Below are 19647 nucleotides of genomic sequence, written 5' to 3'. Positions count from 1 at the left end.
TGTATACACAGTAATCATGAAAAGATAGCGTTTTCTTCTGTCCTTTTCTCAATACGTATTTCAATGTTTATAACCGTAAAATAGTACATGAAAATTCAAATTTTTACAAACTTCAAAACGCTACAGAATATTTACTACTGAATATTAATAAGATATTTTTTTACTAAAATTTTTCTTAAATTCTACTCTACAAAATAGCTATCTTAGATTTTTTTTTTACTTTTTATTTAAAATTTTAAAATAATTAATATTTTTAATAAAATGTAAAAAAATTAATTATTGAGATATAGCTATAGACCTAACGTCTAACTAATATTTAAAAAAAAAATCAGCTAAAAATATTAACTGGATCAAAAGTTATTTAAGTTGTCAGTGAGTGGTGGACCACCCTGTATATAAAAAAAGACAACTGAATTATTTATAACAATAGTGCACTGAAAAAATATATAATTGTAATATGAGTTATATATAGTTATATATATATATATGTATATTGTTACATTAACTATTTTATATATAAAATAGTTGTGCGATTATAAATACAGATAGCCAAATGTTTTTTTTTTGAAAAATTACCCTATGGAAGCTCATTAAAAATGTTCAAAGTCAATTTTCTTGACTTAGGGAAGGCATTGGCAAAAAATTCAAAATACTTCATATTTTGTATTTAATATAGATTTTTAAATTTATATAAATTTTGTGAAAATAGGTGACCCCATCACTGTGATCTCCCCTTGTAAGTAGCGACTTAACAAAATACATATATATAGCCTATTGTTTTTTTATGACGCCACTATGCAGATATTTAGAATTTATTGTAAATTAACACTTTGTTCACAAAGTTTTTTTATGACGTCGCTAATTTCATTTATGATAAATTAAGACTCTGTAAACATATGTTTAAAGTGTGGTCTTAAGACACATTATTTCGAGTAAACATTTATAAATACATCAACTAGTATTACACAAAATATATCGTCAAATAATATATATTATTTCGTTTTCCTGAGCGAATTTAAATTACATTTAAAAAAATATCATTTATTGTACATATTTATTTCTCTATAATAAATCAACTACTCCCATCTTACTTTTGATTTACTATAGTTATATCATTTAATTATTCTTACATTTAAGATTTTCTTTAAATTAGTAAAATATACTATTTATTGACTCAATAATTACCTAGGACATTAAAAGAAGTTTTTGTTGGCCAACTTTCTGTTATCAAATTTAAGCAATCAGTTTCAGTACATACACTACTATTGGATAAGCTTTCCAGACTTCGAGCAAGAGTAGTTTTATCAATTTCACTCCCAGTAGGGCAAAACATATAAAATGCATTTTTTAAGGCGTTTAATTCATTTAGTTGTTCACTAACTTTTTCATAATTTGTAAATGCTGATACAGTTATGTAATCCTTTCCTAAAGAGATAAATAACTAAGGATTATTGAACTTATAATTAACAAGCTAATTAATGTCTAGTGTACATAAATAATAAATTTAGTGTTTTCTGTTTAACTCGTGTACTTTAAGTATTGATAAGTAAACTTTGTCATAAGGAAAATGTTTGTGAAAGTTTATAGTAAAAAAAAAAAAATGAATAAACTATCATAAATTTTAGCTCAACTGCAAGTTTGAAATTAACATCAATAGTAAATAGAAAATTTTATGAGATTTAAAAAAATGTTATTGTTAAGATTAATATGCAATCAGGAAATTTTATATTTACTATTTAAAGTAAATTTATTAGAATAGATGAATATTTTTATTTACATTCTTATTGTAAGAGATTACTTATATAGAAATCGCATTTATCATTTCTAATTAACTTTTGGTTTTTAAAAAGATTTGACTTGAAAAAAAAAAATTACATATCTTTATATTCTATGTCAATTATATTTATATAATATTCACGAAAATCAGTGTACACCCCTTATAAAGTATATTAAATAAATAAATTGAAATACATCGTAGTAAAATTAAAACCTCCTCAGCTTGGCATCAAAGCTAAAAATTAATAAATTACAAAGTAAAATTATTATGTTATTATTATTTTTTTTGTGTGTGTCACTACTTTTTCTAATCGTTCATTAGACTGATTTTTTCAACTATACGTTAAAAGATCAAAAATCATATATAGTTGAAAAATTTTAAATTTTTCCTTCTTTCCCCGTAAATGGTGAAAATCCACCAAAAAAATATAATTTTTTTTTTTTATTATTAGATTTCAATACAGAAGTATTATTATAGCTAAACGATTAAGATAAAACTATACAATAGAAACTAAGACTATACAATAGAACTAAGACTATACAAAAGAAAAAAAAAACCCAGCACAGTGGAGTCGCGGCATAGTGAGGCGTTGCATAGTTGGGTCCAGTATAGATTTAATCTGACAGTGATTAAAATCACTATCATAAGAAACGCTTCGATGCAAATCAGTAGATAGTGTTTAATTCTAAGAAATTGGTGGATAATTACAAAAGCTGCATGATCTGCTAGTTCCTTATTAATACCTTGATTAAGATAACGTATGTCGAATGAAAAAGGGATTATTAAAAAATATTATTTCTCATAAAAAAATTGTGTTGATTCATACACTTTTCAATGTGTTGTAACATTATAAAGTTAAAAATGTAACCAACCCAACCCAACATCAACTCCTATTTCCTTAATTATATCCAGATTAGTAATTCGTTTAATTATATATTATATAATTTTTATAATTAATTATTTTCAAATTATTATCGATTTTTAATATGTTAAAAGTAATCATTTGAACCAACTTCTTACGTATTTTTTTTGGAGAATGATTGTGTCAAGCTCGGAAAAGATTCTATAGATATAGGGTTTTGAGGAGCAATAAAAATATAATTTTTAAAAAATTATCATAACTTATTGAATAATCCAAAAACCAAAATGATTTTTGTGCAATATAAAAATCTTAGGTAATTACCTTTTAATTGATATATTTTTTTGAAAATCTGACACTAAACCTTCTCACAAGGGGGAATTAAAAATAACAACTTTTTTCAAAAGTCAATTTTTTCAACTTAACTTTTAAAATATTCTGGCAATACTGCGTTCTTTAAATTATGTATGTTAAATGAAAGTTTTATATTTCATACTATAAATTAAAAAACTTATCTCCTATGTGCAATAAGCTGCCGTAGTTAAAAACATACTATTTTTTTGTTTAAATTTTCGATTTTATATTTTCAACTTTAAACTGCTATTACTTTTTAAAAAATATATGGATCAACACAAATTTTTGTTTCTAAATACATTATATAGATAACTTTTATCCAACATACTTTTTTTTTTTAATTGGGAAATTTTCCCTTATACAGAGGGCGTTCAAAACGAATAAATGCGTATAAAAATTATAATTTTTTCAACTTAATATTTGAAAATGTTCCGAAAAAACTACATTTTTTAAGCATATGTAAAAATAAAGCTTACATTATGTACTCTAAGTTACAAAAAAAAAAAAATTGTGCCGACCACCTAACTTCTATGTGAAGATGACCGTCAAATTGAACAAAAAATATTATATTTGTGTAAAAAATCAATGTTATTTTGATACTATAAACTGCAATAACTTTTTTATATGAACGAACCAAGATAATTTTTTTTATATTGAAACCTTTGGTATTTCTCTTTCATTTGATATAAATTTTATGATAAACTGACCGTTTACCTGTTCACATGTGGGATTCACATGGCAACTTTTTACAAAAGTCTTTTTTAACTTTTGTTTTGAAAATATTCCGCAAAAACTGTGTCATTAAAACATATGTAATTTTACATACTATAAATGAAAAAAAAATTGTCCCGACGACATTGCAATGATTGCAATAGTTAAAAAACATGCTTTTTTGTGTACAAATTTGATTTTTATTTTGTTTACGTTAAAATACTTAATAAGGATTTGTCATAGTATTGATGTCATTAAGTATTTACTAACATTGAAAATATACTGATTTATCTGCGTGCAGTTGTATGTTTTTGAATAGTGTGATCATTAATACTAATACCTTTATCATTTGATTCCTTAGCAATTAAAAATATTTCATAAATAAAGTGTTTATAACCAGATGACTAACTTATCATATAAAAAATAATCTCAAATGAAAAAATGATTAAACTATCAGTTTAATGAGTCCATCAATTTTTATGAAATATAATGTTCGTTTGACTTTATCTCATTTAAATTGAATAACTACAATAAATATGAAGGATGCTGTTGAATACTCATCGAGTGAATGTGCTATCGAGAATTTGTGTGAATGAATGAGCGTATCGCAAGGGCGATAAACAAAGTTTTTAAAACAACTACGGACTCGCAAGCATCGTAGAACTATCTAACAATTTATGAATGGCAGCGAAAAACGCAAAACTCACCAAAGGAAACCGACAATAACTCGGTAAGACATAAGAATCACGTACACAAGCATCCAACGTAATAAATGAATTCTCGCACAACCGGTGGTGGTAGTGCGAGTGGCGTTATCAGTCATAACAAAAAATGTAAAAAAGCGTATACAGCAAATACAAAAGATATTTCTTCATTTATAAACTCTGATCTACCAACAGACTTGATATCGACTATCTCCATGAACATATTTTCACGATTTCATATTTCAACGGACTTTCTTCAATTAGATTCAGCTAAATGGAGTGATAATGAAAGTTATAATAATAGTCGACTAAAAATATCTTCGATAAGAGTAATTAATTTAAAAAAAAATTACCAAAAACAATATCTTTTACAGGTAGTATATAAAGATATAAATATAAAAATCCATTAATGTAAATAAATTAACTTTATTTATTTTTAGCTTCGATACGAAGCTGAGAAGATATTAATTTTACCATAATGTGTTTTTATTTTTGTCTGTTGCCACTTTTTTTCAGCTTTCGCTGGACAGATTTTGATGAACAACATGTCAAAAGATCACTAATCGTATCTAGTTGAAGACATTTTGAAGACATGACGTGATCAAATATTTGAAGTCTTGTTTTTTGAACCACCCTAATATATATACATATTTATACATATACGTGTATAAAGAGCAATGGTCTGATTTAAAAAAAAAAGTATGTCGAATGAAAGAGGTATATAAATAGTATTTATCATAAAAAAATTATATTAATCGATAAATTTATAATAGTATATTACATTATAAAAAAATGAAAACTAAAAATATCTACATTGACTGTTTTATATCAATTGTAATTTTTTGAAGTATTTTCTTTTGCATTGAAGCTAATAATAGTTGATTTTTAAGAAACTAAAAAAGTGTGGCTATATAATTTAAACATAATATCAATAGATTTTTTAACCTAATAAATTTTCTTTTTACGTCAACTTAAAATTTTAGTTTGTTTTTTGAGGATAACTGTCTTATTTTTAATTGATTACTTTGTCTATCCTCATATTATAAAAGATTCAATGTAATAATTAACCAACTATATTTACATTACCTTTTTTTTTCATGTTATTAAACGCGCCTACCAGTTCATTTCCGTTTACAGATTTTTTGATAAAATTCAAAGCCGCTGAAAATTGTATAAGTGTCATCTTATTATCTTCACTGAACTCATTAAATATTGTAACACCAATATCTTCATCTTTAAAATTCTATTCCATTAAAAATAATTCATTTTAATTACAAAATTAAAATTATAATACTAATTTGAATATATAATATAATTGTCAGTATGTGTTTAGCGTTGATAATGGTAACATTGTTTCCGAAATACGTATCCCCGACGTTTCATTAATTTTTTGTGGCTTTGAGTTTAATATTTTTTAGTTTTTTAAATTAATAATATTTTTAATATAGTTTTAATTTTACTTAATTGAATATATAATATTTTGATATATTCAATGAAAACAGTCGTTACTAACGGCGCATAAGTGTTTTTTTTAAATATTTTGAATGATTTTATTCCTTATTGGAAAATTAATTTATTTTTGTAAGTAGATAAGAAAAATATATTGTATATGTAATGAAGAGGAAAAAAAATATGTATTTACGATTGGTTTTGTTGGAGGAGATGATTTTATCTAGTTGAACTAATTTTTCCCGAATATAAAAAAAAAACCTGACTCCTAAATATTTAGAAAATATATCTTAATATTAGTCAAAAATTTTCATAATGCTATAAAAAACATGTAAAAAAAACAATAAGTTTATGAAAATTTGATCCTATTTACTAAATATTATTATAATTATTACCACTAGACAATGTTAGCTGTGCGTTTTTATAAAAGTTAAACAATTATAAGTTTAAAAAAATTAGTAGTGTTCGAATATGAAACAAATAAAAAAAATTTTCTACTGTTTTTTTCACCTATTTGCGAAAAAAAAGAAGCCTTTAATTATTATTAAAATTTATTATGTACCTTTTTTATGAATTAATTCAATTGTTTGTAATTGTATAAAATAAATGAATAATAAAAATAAATGAAATTTTAATCAGTATATTTTTGTAAAATATTGTTATCAAACAAATATCTTAAAAAAATTACTATTATAAATTACACAGTATACAGAAAAAATCATTTTTGTTAAAAATTTTAAATTAATCGCCCATAGTTCAATGTATTATTATAAAGTTTTTTTTTTAATAATTGTATAAATACCGATGAACTGCCTGCTCCATCAATGGTTGCAATGGAAATACACAAAACACAAATTATAAAGACAATTTGATTATACATTTTGTGATAATATGATGACAAGTAAATTAAATAAAACAGCTAGATACAGTTATGAATATGAAAACAGTATGTTAAACCACAATATTTATAGTTCATTTTAGAGAAATTTTTATCGTGTATTTTTATTTTTCTAAAACTTAAGTTACACATGTTAATTTATTGAGTTGTTAATTCCTGAAAACAATCAAATTTAGAATTATTTATGTGATCTATATACATAAATTTTATGTATTTCCATAAAAAAATTTTCTAACATGAATTTGTGAAACACATATTTCAAATTTTTAAATATTATAATATTTACATTACTTTTTTACTTTACTTTTACATTACTTTAGGAAACTAGGACATTTTAAATTTAATTTTTGAAAGTATTCCGGAATTACTGACACTTTTATATATACCTTAAATTAAAGCTTATGTAGTATACTTTAATTTGAAAAAAAAATTGACCTCTGGATTTTTGTCTTCATGGTAAAAATGACTACCGTATTGAAAAATATGCTATTTTTGTGTGTAAAATTCTGGGTTTTGTATTTTATTTTAAAATACCTCACAAGGGGAGTACAGAATTTCTTAAATATTATATAAAAAAAAAAAAATTGATATAGCATAGAAAGTTAAACTTATTTAAATTTTTTTGCTTTTTGAAGTCGAGTAAAATAATTTTGAAATTTGAACTAGCTTAAATAGCCAATTTTTTCAACCGACGTTAGCGACGTACGGTTGCTGAGCCCAACTGCTTTGATTTTTATCTCATTTAGATTCAATAACTTCAATAAAGATCAAGGATTCCATCACTGTTGTCGCCACTTGTGAGAAGAAATTTTTTATTCATATTAAAATTATTTTTACTATATTTTAAGTTTTAGCTTCGATGCGAAGATGAGAAAATATTTTTTTGTGACTATTATTTATTTTCTCTTCTCTAACTTGACCTACTTTTATCAACGATACGTCAAATGACTTCAATTCGTATCTAGTTGAAGATATTACCCTCAAAAATTGAAAAAAAATTCTAATTTATCAATTAAACAGTTACTTATCCCATGTTCTCCATACAGACAATTAAAATCATTCATTTCTAATGTTTTCAAAATATTTATTGACGAATTAAGTTTGATATGATTGGTTTCAACTACAAAATTAAATCATTTTACTTATTAATTTAATAATATTTTACTGTATTTGTGTGTGCTACTACTAGACTATAATATTCAAAATTTGTTGGTAACATGATGCTATATAAATCATTTTTAAAAAAAATGATTGTTAGTTTCTCCTGAATTAACAATGGATTTTTACAATTATAATCAAATTTTATTATACGTTCAATTGAGTAAATCTTTTTAACAACTTTATTTTGATTGGTTCATTTAGTTAAAGTAAATCATTAAAATGAAATAAATTCNGTCAAACTTACCAATTGAGCTAAAAGTTATGGTAAAATAAATAATTTTTTTTTATTATAAACAATTACAAAAATCAACTTTAAACGATTAAAAAAATAGGTTAAATATGTCATTTTCCTTATTTTTAACTTATTAATAATCAAAATCAGTATTAATTTATAACAATATTTTTTTTTATATGTAAATACTATTTTTTAATAAAATTAAATCTTAGAAGTGATAGAAAAAGTCTAATTTCACATTTGAAAACATCGCGAAAAGTTGATTTAGAATAGTATATTTTTGTTTCTGATGAAAGTTCCTTTAAGTCCAGTGTATAAAACTTATAACTCTGTTAACTGTTATAACTTTATCAAAAATGACCAAATCAGTATAATTTTTTTTTATTTCGATTCATGTTTTTACTTATCATTTGGTTTTTTTTTATAAATCTAACCTTTTACCTGCCCACAAGTAGGATTCAAAATGATAACTTTTTTTTTTTTAGTTAAAGTAAATCATTAAAATTAATTCAGTTCTGGATATTTCAATTGTAGAATCTTTTTAAATACCAAAAATTACTTAGAAATAATTACTATGATTTCTATTTAAGTGTTCTATTACGATAAAAATGCAAAAAAATAATGAGTTTTAAATAATTAGTTTTAAAAATAGCATAGTTTTAACTCTCATAAAATTTTCTATTTAATGATGTCAATTTCAAACTTGTAATTGAGCTAATAGTTATGGTAACATATTCAATTTTTTTTACTTTAAACTTTCATAAAACTTGTAAACAACTTTTCATCAACTTTAAAGAACCAAAAAATAGGTTAAAAATGAAAATTTGGACTGATTATTTTTAACATATTAAAAATCAAATCAGTAATAATTTGAAAACAAATGTTTTTCTTTTAATTATTATTTTATATGTAATTAGTATAATATAAAATATTAGAACTGATAGAAAAAGTCTAATTGCAGATTTGAAAACAACGCGAAAAGTTGATTTAAAAGTGTATACTTTACTTCTGATGAAAGTTCCATGTAGTCCAGTGCATTTATTTATTACTATAACAAACAATTTTTTTTTGAAAATTATTGTATCAAACCCTTTAAATTTTTATACACGTAAAAGTAAAGCAAAATATAACTTCTTTATTATTTTTATAATTTCTCCGTTTAAATTACAATATTAAATTACTGAACATCAATTTCATACTAAATTTAATAATTATAATTAGTATTGATTTATATATTATATTTAAAATCAAAGAACTACTAATCAGGATATAATCAAAGAAATAAGAGTTGCTTTTGGAATAATTTACCGATTTCTCAAAATGAAACACTATCTACAGATTTGCATCGAAGCGTTTCTTATGATAGTGATTTTAATTACTGTCAGATATCATCTATACTCGTCCCATCTATGGCTCGTCTACACTGTGCTACCGTTTTTTTTACTTAAAACTGCCATAACTTTTTTAAAAATAACCGAATGATTATATATATATTTCTTTTTAGATTCTTTAGGTATTTACCTATCATTTTATATAGTTTTGTGAACATTTGACCCTTTACCAGCCCACAGGAAGGGTTTCAAAATGGTAACTTTTTTACAAAAATATTAAGTTAAATATACTATTCATATTTGTATCTGGTTTTTCATATACCACAGTTATTACATTATTTTCTAGAGATGGTTTATTTAATTTTATAACATTTCCAATTAAATAAATAAAATTTAAATATAATGATTACTTAATTTTTTCTGTGAGTTTTCATAATTTATATAATTTTCATAAAAAAGTATTATCGTCATTACATATTATTGCATTTTTAAGAGAAATTTGAAAAAATTATATTAGTTGAACCATATAATTAGCGTCAAAAATGATGCAAAACTGAGAAGGTATTAATTTTATCATTTTGTGTTTTTTAGTTTCGAAGTTTTGCGAAGCTGAGAAGATATTGGTTTTTTTATGATGTGTTTTTTTTTGTTGTGTCCGTTATCACTTTTTCTCATCTCTCACTGAACCCATCTTTTTTAACGTTTTACGTCAAAAGATCACAAATCGTATCTAGTCAAAGATATTACCCTAAGAAATTGAAAAAATTTTCCTCGTTCCCCCTAAATGGGGAAAATCTCCAAAAAAATTACAAATTTAAAATTCAGTAATTTTTGAAATTTTTTTATATTTTTTTCTTAAAACTACCATAACTTTTTCAAAAATAAACAAATCAATATAATTTTTTTTTATATGAATGCTTGATGTCTTTACGTATCATTTGATATATATATTTATAAATCTGACCCTTTATTTGCCCACNTGTCAGTATGTGTTTAGCGTTGATAATGGTAACATTGTTTCCGAAATACGTATCCCCGACGTTTCATTAATTTTTTGTGGCTTTGAGTTTAATATTTTTTAGTTTTTTAAATTAATAATATTTTTAATATAGTTTTAATTTTACTTAATTGAATATATAATATTTTGATATATTCAATGAAAACAGTCGTTACTAACGGCGCATAAGTGTTTTTTTTAAATATTTTGAATGATTTTATTCCTTATTGGAAAATTAATTTATTTTTGTAAGTAGATAAGAAAAATATATTGTATATGTAATGAAGAGGAAAAAAAATATGTATTTACGATTGGTTTTGTTGGAGGAGATGATTTTATCTAGTTGAACTAATTTTTCCCGAATATAAAAAAAAAACCTGACTCCTAAATATTTAGAAAATATATCTTAATATTAGTCAAAAATTTTCATAATGCTATAAAAAACATGTAAAAAAAACAATAAGTTTATGAAAATTTGATCCTATTTACTAAATATTATTATAATTATTACCACTAGACAATGTTAGCTGTGCGTTTTTATAAAAGTTAAACAATTATAAGTTTAAAAAAATTAGTAGTGTTCGAATATGAAACAAATAAAAAAAATTTTCTACTGTTTTTTTCACCTATTTGCGAAAAAAAAGAAGCCTTTAATTATTATTAAAATTTATTATGTACCTTTTTTATGAATTAATTCAATTGTTTGTAATTGTATAAAATAAATGAATAATAAAAATAAATGAAATTTTAATCAGTATATTTTTGTAAAATATTGTTATCAAACAAATATCTTAAAAAAATTACTATTATAAATTACACAGTATACAGAAAAAATCATTTTTGTTAAAAATTTTAAATTAATCGCCCATAGTTCAATGTATTATTATAAAGTTTTTTTTTTAATAATTGTATAAATACCGATGAACTGCCTGCTCCATCAATGGTTGCAATGGAAATACACAAAACACAAATTATAAAGACAATTTGATTATACATTTTGTGATAATATGATGACAAGTAAATTAAATAAAACAGCTAGATACAGTTATGAATATGAAAACAGTATGTTAAACCACAATATTTATAGTTCATTTTAGAGAAATTTTTATCGTGTATTTTTATTTTTCTAAAACTTAAGTTACACATGTTAATTTATTGAGTTGTTAATTCCTGAAAACAATCAAATTTAGAATTATTTATGTGATCTATATACATAAATTTTATGTATTTCCATAAAAAAATTTTCTAACATGAATTTGTGAAACACATATTTCAAATTTTTAAATATTATAATATTTACATTACTTTTTTACTTTACTTTTACATTACTTTAGGAAACTAGGACATTTTAAATTTAATTTTTGAAAGTATTCCGGAATTACTGACACTTTTATATATACCTTAAATTAAAGCTTATGTAGTATACTTTAATTTGAAAAAAAAATTGACCTCTGGATTTTTGTCTTCATGGTAAAAATGACTACCGTATTGAAAAATATGCTATTTTTGTGTGTAAAATTCTGGGTTTTGTATTTTATTTTAAAATACCTCACAAGGGGAGTACAGAATTTCTTAAATATTATATAAAAAAAAAAAAATTGATATAGCATAGAAAGTTAAACTTATTTAAATTTTTTTGCTTTTTGAAGTCGAGTAAAATAATTTTGAAATTTGAACTAGCTTAAATAGCCAATTTTTTCAACCGACGTTAGCGACGTACGGTTGCTGAGCCCAACTGCTTTGATTTTTATCTCATTTAGATTCAATAACTTCAATAAAGATCAAGGATTCCATCACTGTTGTCGCCACTTGTGAGAAGAAATTTTTTATTCATATTAAAATTATTTTTACTATATTTTAAGTTTTAGCTTCGATGCGAAGATGAGAAAATATTTTTTTGTGACTATTATTTATTTTCTCTTCTCTAACTTGACCTACTTTTATCAACGATACGTCAAATGACTTCAATTCGTATCTAGTTGAAGATATTACCCTCAAAAATTGAAAAAAAATTCTAATTTATCAATTAAACAGTTACTTATCCCATGTTCTCCATACAGACAATTAAAATCATTCATTTCTAATGTTTTCAAAATATTTATTGACGAATTAAGTTTGATATGATTGGTTTCAACTACAAAATTAAATCATTTTACTTATTAATTTAATAATATTTTACTGTATTTGTGTGTGCTACTACTAGACTATAATATTCAAAATTTGTTGGTAACATGATGCTATATAAATCATTTTTAAAAAAAATGATTGTTAGTTTCTCCTGAATTAACAATGGATTTTTACAATTATAATCAAATTTTATTATACGTTCAATTGAGTAAATCTTTTTAACAACTTTATTTTGATTGGTTCATTTAGTTAAAGTAAATCATTAAAATGAAATAAATTCTGAATGTGTCAATTGCAGAATTTTTTCAAACACCAAAAGTTACTAGGAAATTATTACTATTACTCCAATTTAAGTTATCTATTACGATAAAAATGCTAAAAAAAATTGAGCTTTTCTGATAAATTTTCAATAAATAATAATTATAAATCTTTCTGACTGCATATTAATCTTAATGATACAATTTTTTTAATTCTCATAAAATTTTCTATTTAATGATGTTAATTTCAAACTTGCCAATTAAGCTAAAAGTTATGGTAAAATAAATAATTTTTTTTTATTATAAACAATTACAAAAATCAACTTTAAACGATTAAAAAAATAGGTTAAATATGTCATTTTCCTTATTTTTAACTTATTAATAATCAAAATCAGTATTAATTTATAACAATATTTTTTTTTATATGTAAATACTATTTTTTAATAAAATTAAATCTTAGAAGTGATAGAAAAAGTCTAATTTCACATTTGAAAACATCGCGAAAAGTTGATTTAGAATAGTATATTTTTGTTTCTGATGAAAGTTCCTTTAAGTCCAGTGTATAAAACTTATAACTCTGTTAACTGTTATAACTTTATCAAAAATGACCAAATCAGTATAATTTTTTTTTATTTCGATTCATGTTTTTACTTATCATTTGGTTTTTTTTTATAAATCTAACCTTTTACCTGCCCACAAGTAGGATTCAAAATGATAACTTTTTTTTTTTTAGTTAAAGTAAATCATTAAAATTAATTCAGTTCTGGATATTTCAATAGTAGAATCTTTTTAAATNGTCAAACTTACCAATTGAGCTAAAAGTTATGGTAAAATAAATAATTTTTTTTTATTATAAACAATTACAAAAATCAACTTTAAACGATTAAAAAAATAGGTTAAATATGTCATTTTCCTTATTTTTAACTTATTAATAATCAAAATCAGTATTAATTTATAACAATATTTTTTTTTATATGTAAATACTATTTTTTAATAAAATTAAATCTTAGAAGTGATAGAAAAAGTCTAATTTCACATTTGAAAACATCGCGAAAAGTTGATTTAGAATAGTATATTTTTGTTTCTGATGAAAGTTCCTTTAAGTCCAGTGTATAAAACTTATAACTCTGTTAACTGTTATAACTTTATCAAAAATGACCAAATCAGTATAATTTTTTTTTATTTCGATTCATGTTTTTACTTATCATTTGGTTTTTTTTTATAAATCTAACCTTTTACCTGCCCACAAGTAGGATTCAAAATGATAACTTTTTTTTTTTTAGTTAAAGTAAATCATTAAAATTAATTCAGTTCTGGATATTTCAATTGTAGAATCTTTTTAAATACCAAAAATTACTTAGAAATAATTACTATGATTTCTATTTAAGTGTTCTATTACGATAAAAATGCAAAAAAATAATGAGTTTTAAATAATTAGTTTTAAAAATAGCATAGTTTTAACTCTCATAAAATTTTCTATTTAATGATGTCAATTTCAAACTTGTAATTGAGCTAATAGTTATGGTAACATATTCAATTTTTTTTACTTTAAACTTTCATAAAACTTGTAAACAACTTTTCATCAACTTTAAAGAACCAAAAAATAGGTTAAAAATGAAAATTTGGACTGATTATTTTTAACATATTAAAAATCAAATCAGTAATAATTTGAAAACAAATGTTTTTCTTTTAATTATTATTTTATATGTAATTAGTATAATATAAAATATTAGAACTGATAGAAAAAGTCTAATTGCAGATTTGAAAACAACGCGAAAAGTTGATTTAAAAGTGTATACTTTACTTCTGATGAAAGTTCCATGTAGTCCAGTGCATTTATTTATTACTATAACAAACAATTTTTTTTTGAAAATTATTGTATCAAACCCTTTAAATTTTTATACACGTAAAAGTAAAGCAAAATATAACTTCTTTATTATTTTTATAATTTCTCCGTTTAAATTACAATATTAAATTACTGAACATCAATTTCATACTAAATTTAATAATTATAATTAGTATTGATTTATATATTATATTTAAAATCAAAGAACTACTAATCAGGATATAATCAAAGAAATAAGAGTTGCTTTTGGAATAATTTACCGATTTCTCAAAATGAAACACTATCTACAGATTTGCATCGAAGCGTTTCTTATGATAGTGATTTTAATTACTGTCAGATATCATCTATACTCGTCCCATCTATGGCTCGTCTACACTGTGCTACCGTTTTTTTTACTTAAAACTGCCATAACTTTTTTAAAAATAACCGAATGATTATATATATATTTCTTTTTAGATTCTTTAGGTATTTACCTATCATTTTATATAGTTTTGTGAACATTTGACCCTTTACCAGCCCACAGGAAGGGTTTCAAAATGGTAACTTTTTTACAAAAATATTAAGTTAAATATACTATTCATATTTGTATCTGGTTTTTCATATACCACAGTTATTACATTATTTTCTAGAGATGGTTTATTTAATTTTATAACATTTCCAATTAAATAAATAAAATTTAAATATAATGATTACTTAATTTTTTCTGTGAGTTTTCATAATTTATATAATTTTCATAAAAAAGTATTATCGTCATTACATATTATTGCATTTTTAAGAGAAATTTGAAAAAATTATATTAGTTGAACCATATAATTAGCGTCAAAAATGATGCAAAACTGAGAAGGTATTAATTTTATCATTTTGTGTTTTTTAGTTTCGAAGTTTTGCGAAGCTGAGAAGATATTGGTTTTTTTATGATGTGTTTTTTTTTGTTGTGTCCGTTATCACTTTTTCTCATCTCTCACTGAACCCATCTTTTTTAACGTTTTACGTCAAAAGATCACAAATCGTATCTAGTCAAAGATATTACCCTAAGAAATTGAAAAAATTTTCCTCGTTCCCCCTAAATGGGGAAAATCTCCAAAAAAATTACAAATTTAAAATTCAGTAATTTTTGAAATTTTTTTATATTTTTTTCTTAAAACTACCATAACTTTTTCAAAAATAAACAAATCAATATAATTTTTTTTTATATGAATGCTTGATGTCTTTACGTATCATTTGATATATATATTTATAAATCTGACCCTTTATTTGCCCCAAGAGGGGATTTAAAATGACAACTTTTTCACAAAAAATTAATTTTTTTAACTTAAATTTTGAAAATGTTCCGGAAGGTCTGACACTTTTATATATATCTTAAATTAAAGCTAATGGAATGTAATTTATTAGGGAAAAAAAATTGACCTCTGGACTTGTTTTCGTGATGAAAATGACTACCGAATGCTATTTTTGTGAAAAAATTTTTGATTTTATATTGGACATTTCTTACTTTAAAATGCTATAACTTTTAATAAAATGTATGGATCAATATAATATTTCATAAGAAGTAGTATTTATATGCATCTTTTATTTGACATACTTTATCTTTATCAGGATAAAAATAAGGAAATAGCAGATCAAGTAGCTTTTGGAATAATCCACCAATTTTTTAAAATTAAAAACTATCTAAAGATTTGCATCGAAGGGTTTTTAGCTTCGTAGGGAAGCTAAGAAAGTATTAATTTTACTATGATAATTTTTTTTTTTTTTTTTTGTCTGTTACCACTTTTACTCAGCTCTCACCGAACGGATTTCTTTCAACGATACGTCAAAAGATCACAAATCGTATCTAGTCGAAGACATTACCCTCAGAAATTGAAAAAATTTCCCTCGTTCCCTGTAAATGGGGGAAACCTCCATAAAAATTACAAATTTAAAAATCGCTAATTTTCGAAATTTTTTCAATTTTTTTTACTTAAAACTACCATAACTTTTTCAAAAATGAACGAATCAATAAATTTTTTTTTTATAGATGCTTAATGTCTTTTCTATCATTTGGTATATTTTTTTTGTAAATTTGACCCTAGACCTGCCCACAGAGGGGGTTTCAAATTTTTTAGTTAATATACATGTATATTTATAATCTCGCAATTAGCTCACAAATAAGCTGTGTACCTGCTAATATGAATGTCATAAAAAACCAATTAGCTACCTGTATTTGTATTCCCTCGCGAATTATACATATATATTACCTTAAAAATTTGAAACTTTAAATTTTTATATCTAATAAAGTAATAAAGTTTTAATAAATATTCAAATGCCATTTACTATTAAATTAAAAGCGCAAACATTTTATTTTTTTTAGCTTCGATGCGTAGCGGAGAAGGTATTAATTTTACTATGATGTGTTTTTTTTTTTTTTTATGTCTGTTGCCACTTTTTCTCAGCTCTCACTGGACCGATTTCTTTAAAAAATACGTCAAAAGATCACAAATCGTATCTAGTTGAAGACATTACCCTTAAAAANTATACTTTAATTTGAAAAAAAAATTGACCTCTGGATTTTTGTCTTCATGGTAAAAATGACTACCGTATTGAAAAATATGCTATTTTTGTGTGTAAAATTCTGGGTTTTGTATTTTATTTTAAAATACCTCACAAGGGGAGTACAGAATTTCTTAAATATTATATAAAAAAAAAAAAATTGATATAGCATAGAAAGTTAAACTTATTTAAATTTTTTTGCTTTTTGAAGTCGAGTAAAATAATTTTGAAATTTGAACTAGCTTAAATAGCCAATTTTTTCAACCGACGTTAGCGACGTACGGTTGCTGAGCCCAACTGCTTTGATTTTTATCTCATTTAGATTCAATAACTTCAATAAAGATCAAGGATTCCATCACTGTTGTCGCCACTTGTGAGAAGAAATTTTTTATTCATATTAAAATTATTTTTACTATATTTTAAGTTTTAGCTTCGATGCGAAGATGAGAAAATATTTTTTTGTGACTATTATTTATTTTCTCTTCTCTAACTTGACCTACTTTTATCAACGATACGTCAAATGACTTCAATTCGTATCTAGTTGAAGATATTACCCTCAAAAATTGAAAAAAAATTCTAATTTATCAATTAAACAGTTACTTATCCCATGTTCTCCATACAGACAATTAAAATCATTCATTTCTAATGTTTTCAAAATATTTATTGACGAATTAAGTTTGATATGATTGGTTTCAACTACAAAATTAAATCATTTTACTTATTAATTTAATAATATTTTACTGTATTTGTGTGTGCTACTACTAGACTATAATATTCAAAATTTGTTGGTAACATGATGCTATATAAATCATTTTTAAAAAAAATGATTGTTAGTTTCTCCTGAATTAACAATGGATTTTTACAATTATAATCAAATTTTATTATACGTTCAATTGAGTAAATCTTTTTAACAACTTTATTTTGATTGGTTCATTTAGTTAAAGTAAATCATTAAAATGAAATAAATTCTGAATGTGTCAATTGCAGAATTTTTTCAAACACCAAAAGTTACTAGGAAATTATTACTATTACTCCAATTTAAGTTATCTATTACGATAAAAATGCTAAAAAAAATTGAGCTTTTCTGATAAATTTTCAATAAATAATAATTATAAATCTTTCTGACTGCATATTAATCTTAATGATACAATTTTTTTAATTCTCATAAAATTTTCTATTTAATGATGTTAATTTCAAACTTGCCAATTAAGCTAAAAGTTATGGTAAAATAAATAATTTTTTTTTATTATAAACAATTACAAAAATCAACTTTAAACGATTAAAAAAATAGGTTAAATATGTCATTTTCCTTATTTTTAACTTATTAATAATCAAAATCAGTATTAATTTATAACAATATTTTTTTTTATATGTAAATACTATTTTTTAATAAAATTAAATCTTAGAAGTGATAGAAAAAGTCTAATTTCACATTTGAAAACATCGCGAAAAGTTGATTTAGAATAGTATATTTTTGTTTCTGATGAAAGTTCCTTTAAGTCCAGTGTATAAAACTTATAACTCTGTTAACTGTTATAACTTTATCAAAAATGACCAAATCAGTATAATTTTTTTTTATTTCGATTCATGTTTTTACTTATCATTTGGTTTTTTTTTATAAATCTAACCTTTTACCTGCCCACAAGTAGGATTCAAAATGATAACTTTTTTTTTTTTAGTTAAAGTAAATCATTAAAATTAATTCAGTTCTGGATATTTCAATTGTAGAATCTTTTTAAATACCAAAAATTACTTAGAAATAATTACTATGATTTCTATTTAAGTGTTCTATTACGATAAAAATGCAAAAAAATAATGAGTTTTAAATAATTAGTTTTAAAAATAGCATAGTTTTAACTCTCATAAAATTTTCTATTTAATGATGTCAATTTCAAACTTGTAATTGAGCTAATAGTTATGGTAACATATTCAATTTTTTTTACTTTAAACTTTCATAAAACTTGTAAACAACTTTTCATCAACTTTAAAGAACCAAAAAATAGGTTAAAAATGAAAATTTGGACTGATTATTTTTAACATATTAAAAATCAAATCAGTAATAATTTGAAAACAAATGTTTTTCTTTTAATTATTATTTTATATGTAATTAGTATAATATAAAATATTAGAACTGATAGAAAAAGTCTAATTGCAGATTTGAAAACAACGCGAAAAGTTGATTTAAAAGTGTATACTTTACTTCTGATGAAAGTTCCATGTAGTCCAGTGCATTTATTTATTACTATAACAAACAATTTTTTTTTGAAAATTATTGTATCAAACCCTTTAAATTTTTATACACGTAAAAGTAAAGCAAAATATAACTTCTTTATTATTTTTATAATTTCTCCGTTTAAATTACAATATTAAATATCAATTTCATACTAAATTTAATAATTATAATTAGTATATATT

The 19647-nt window shown here is 22.8% G+C and overlaps 2 protein-coding genes across 12 annotated transcripts in view; both read right to left on the bottom strand.

The window, feature by feature from the left end:
• Positions 1 to 19647, bottom strand: part of LOC126901556 (uncharacterized) — a 67158-nt gene that overhangs the window by 40297 nt on the left and 7214 nt on the right. For 2 of the 9 annotated variants that reach the window (XM_050678091.1, XM_050678088.1), the window contains exons 2-3: positions 5492 to 5648; positions 1186 to 1425 (exon numbers count right to left, since the gene is read on the bottom strand). The exons of 4 other annotated variants lie outside the window; for them this stretch is intronic. In XM_050678091.1, coding sequence (XP_050534048.1) covers positions 1186 to 1425; positions 5492 to 5648 — 397 coding nt within the window. Of the gene's footprint in view, positions 1 to 1185; positions 1426 to 5491; positions 5649 to 6656; positions 6824 to 11394; positions 11566 to 19647 lie in introns of those variants that run through there. 3 more of the 9 variants (XM_050678096.1, XM_050678095.1, XM_050678089.1) reach the window with 3 other exon arrangements.
• LOC126901567 (uncharacterized) overlaps positions 11664 to 19647 on the bottom strand; it is a 12581-nt gene continuing 4597 nt past the window's right edge. Inside the window, exons 2-3 of one of the 3 annotated variants that reach the window (XM_050678118.1) lie at positions 19433 to 19474; positions 11664 to 12610 (exon numbers count right to left, since the gene is read on the bottom strand). In XM_050678118.1, the coding sequence (XP_050534075.1) occupies positions 12471 to 12610; positions 19433 to 19474 (182 nt within the window). In that variant the 3' untranslated portion in view covers positions 11664 to 12470. Of the gene's footprint in view, positions 12611 to 17241; positions 17929 to 19432; positions 19475 to 19647 lie in introns of those variants that run through there. The other 2 variants (XM_050678119.1, XM_050678121.1) reach the window with 2 other exon arrangements.

Source organism: Daktulosphaira vitifoliae, unplaced genomic scaffold, assembly GCF_025091365.1.
Source record: "Daktulosphaira vitifoliae isolate Bord-2020 unplaced genomic scaffold, ASM2509136v1 Scaffold_3, whole genome shotgun sequence".
Classification (NCBI taxonomy): Eukaryota; Metazoa; Arthropoda; class Insecta; order Hemiptera; family Phylloxeridae; genus Daktulosphaira; species Daktulosphaira vitifoliae.
This window is presented reverse-complemented; position numbering and strand designations above follow the sequence as displayed.